At 71.4% G+C, this 923-nt stretch overlaps 1 protein-coding gene across 1 annotated transcript in view; it reads left to right on the plus strand.

The window, feature by feature from the left end:
- Positions 1 to 85: 85 nt before the first annotated feature.
- The window catches only part of AURANDRAFT_65478 (hypothetical protein), a gene marked incomplete at both ends in the record, with an annotated part of 1,781 nt that continues 943 nt past the window's right edge, over positions 86 to 923 (plus strand). The window contains one exon of the mRNA XM_009040423.1: positions 86 to 904. Coding sequence (XP_009038671.1) covers positions 86 to 904 — 819 coding nt within the window. The remainder of the gene's footprint in view (positions 905 to 923) is intronic.

Here is a 923-nt window from a genome sequence, read left to right on the forward strand (position 1 = left end):
GGACGCGCGCACGGGCGCGACGCGGAAGGAGATCCGCGGCCACACGGACGTCGTCTATTCCGCGCGGTTCTCGCCCGACGGCAAGATGGTCTGCTCCGCGTCCGCGGACTGCACCGTGCGCCTCTTCGACGCGTTAGAGGGCCACCTGACCTACATCTTTCACGGCCACGCGTCCGCCGTCGTCTCCGTCGCCTACTCGCCGACGGGCCGCTACATCGTGTCGTCCAGCGACTACGGCGAGCGCGCGATCAAGCTCTGGGACGCGGCCATGCCCGCGACGGCGTCCGTGACGCCCGTGACCATGCGCGTCCAGTGGACGACGGAGGGCCTGATCAGCCGCTTCACGCTCGTCAAGGACCCGCCCAAGTCGCTGCTGGAGCCGCCGAAGAAGGACCAGCAGGACAACCACCTCGGCGAGAAGCGCCAGGACCCCTGGGATCTGTTGACCGACGGCGAGGACGAGGAGAGCGAGCAGGAGCGGCGCGCGCGCGAGAAGGAGGAGCGGAAGAAGGCGCGCGACGCGGAGCGCGAGCTCCGGGACGCGTCGATCCAGGCCGCGCCGGACATCAAGGAGAGCGGCGGGTTCTCCCTGTCGCTCGCGTCCGTGGACCGGTTCGGGAGGGTGACCCAGGTCGACTCCTACTACGGCGGCGTCACGCTCCAGGTCATCCTGCGCGGCGTCGACCCCATCGCCGAGTTCTTCGTGGGGGGCTACGGCAAGGACAGCGTCCACGACACCTTCGTCAAGGGCTCGGGCGCGCGGCGCGGCCTCTTCGGCCGCGACCTGCCGCTGGGCACGCGCCACACGTGCGACAAGGCCGCGGTGAACACGCGGCGCTTCAACGCGCGGCCCGAGGTCGAGCTCGCGTGGACGGCGCCGCCCCAGGGCAGCGGCACGCTGGTGGTCCGCGCGACGGTCGCGG

The sequence above is a fragment of the Aureococcus anophagefferens genome (genome assembly GCF_000186865.1).
Source record: "Aureococcus anophagefferens unplaced genomic scaffold AURANscaffold_15, whole genome shotgun sequence".
Taxonomy (NCBI): Eukaryota; class Pelagophyceae; order Pelagomonadales; family Pelagomonadaceae; genus Aureococcus; species Aureococcus anophagefferens.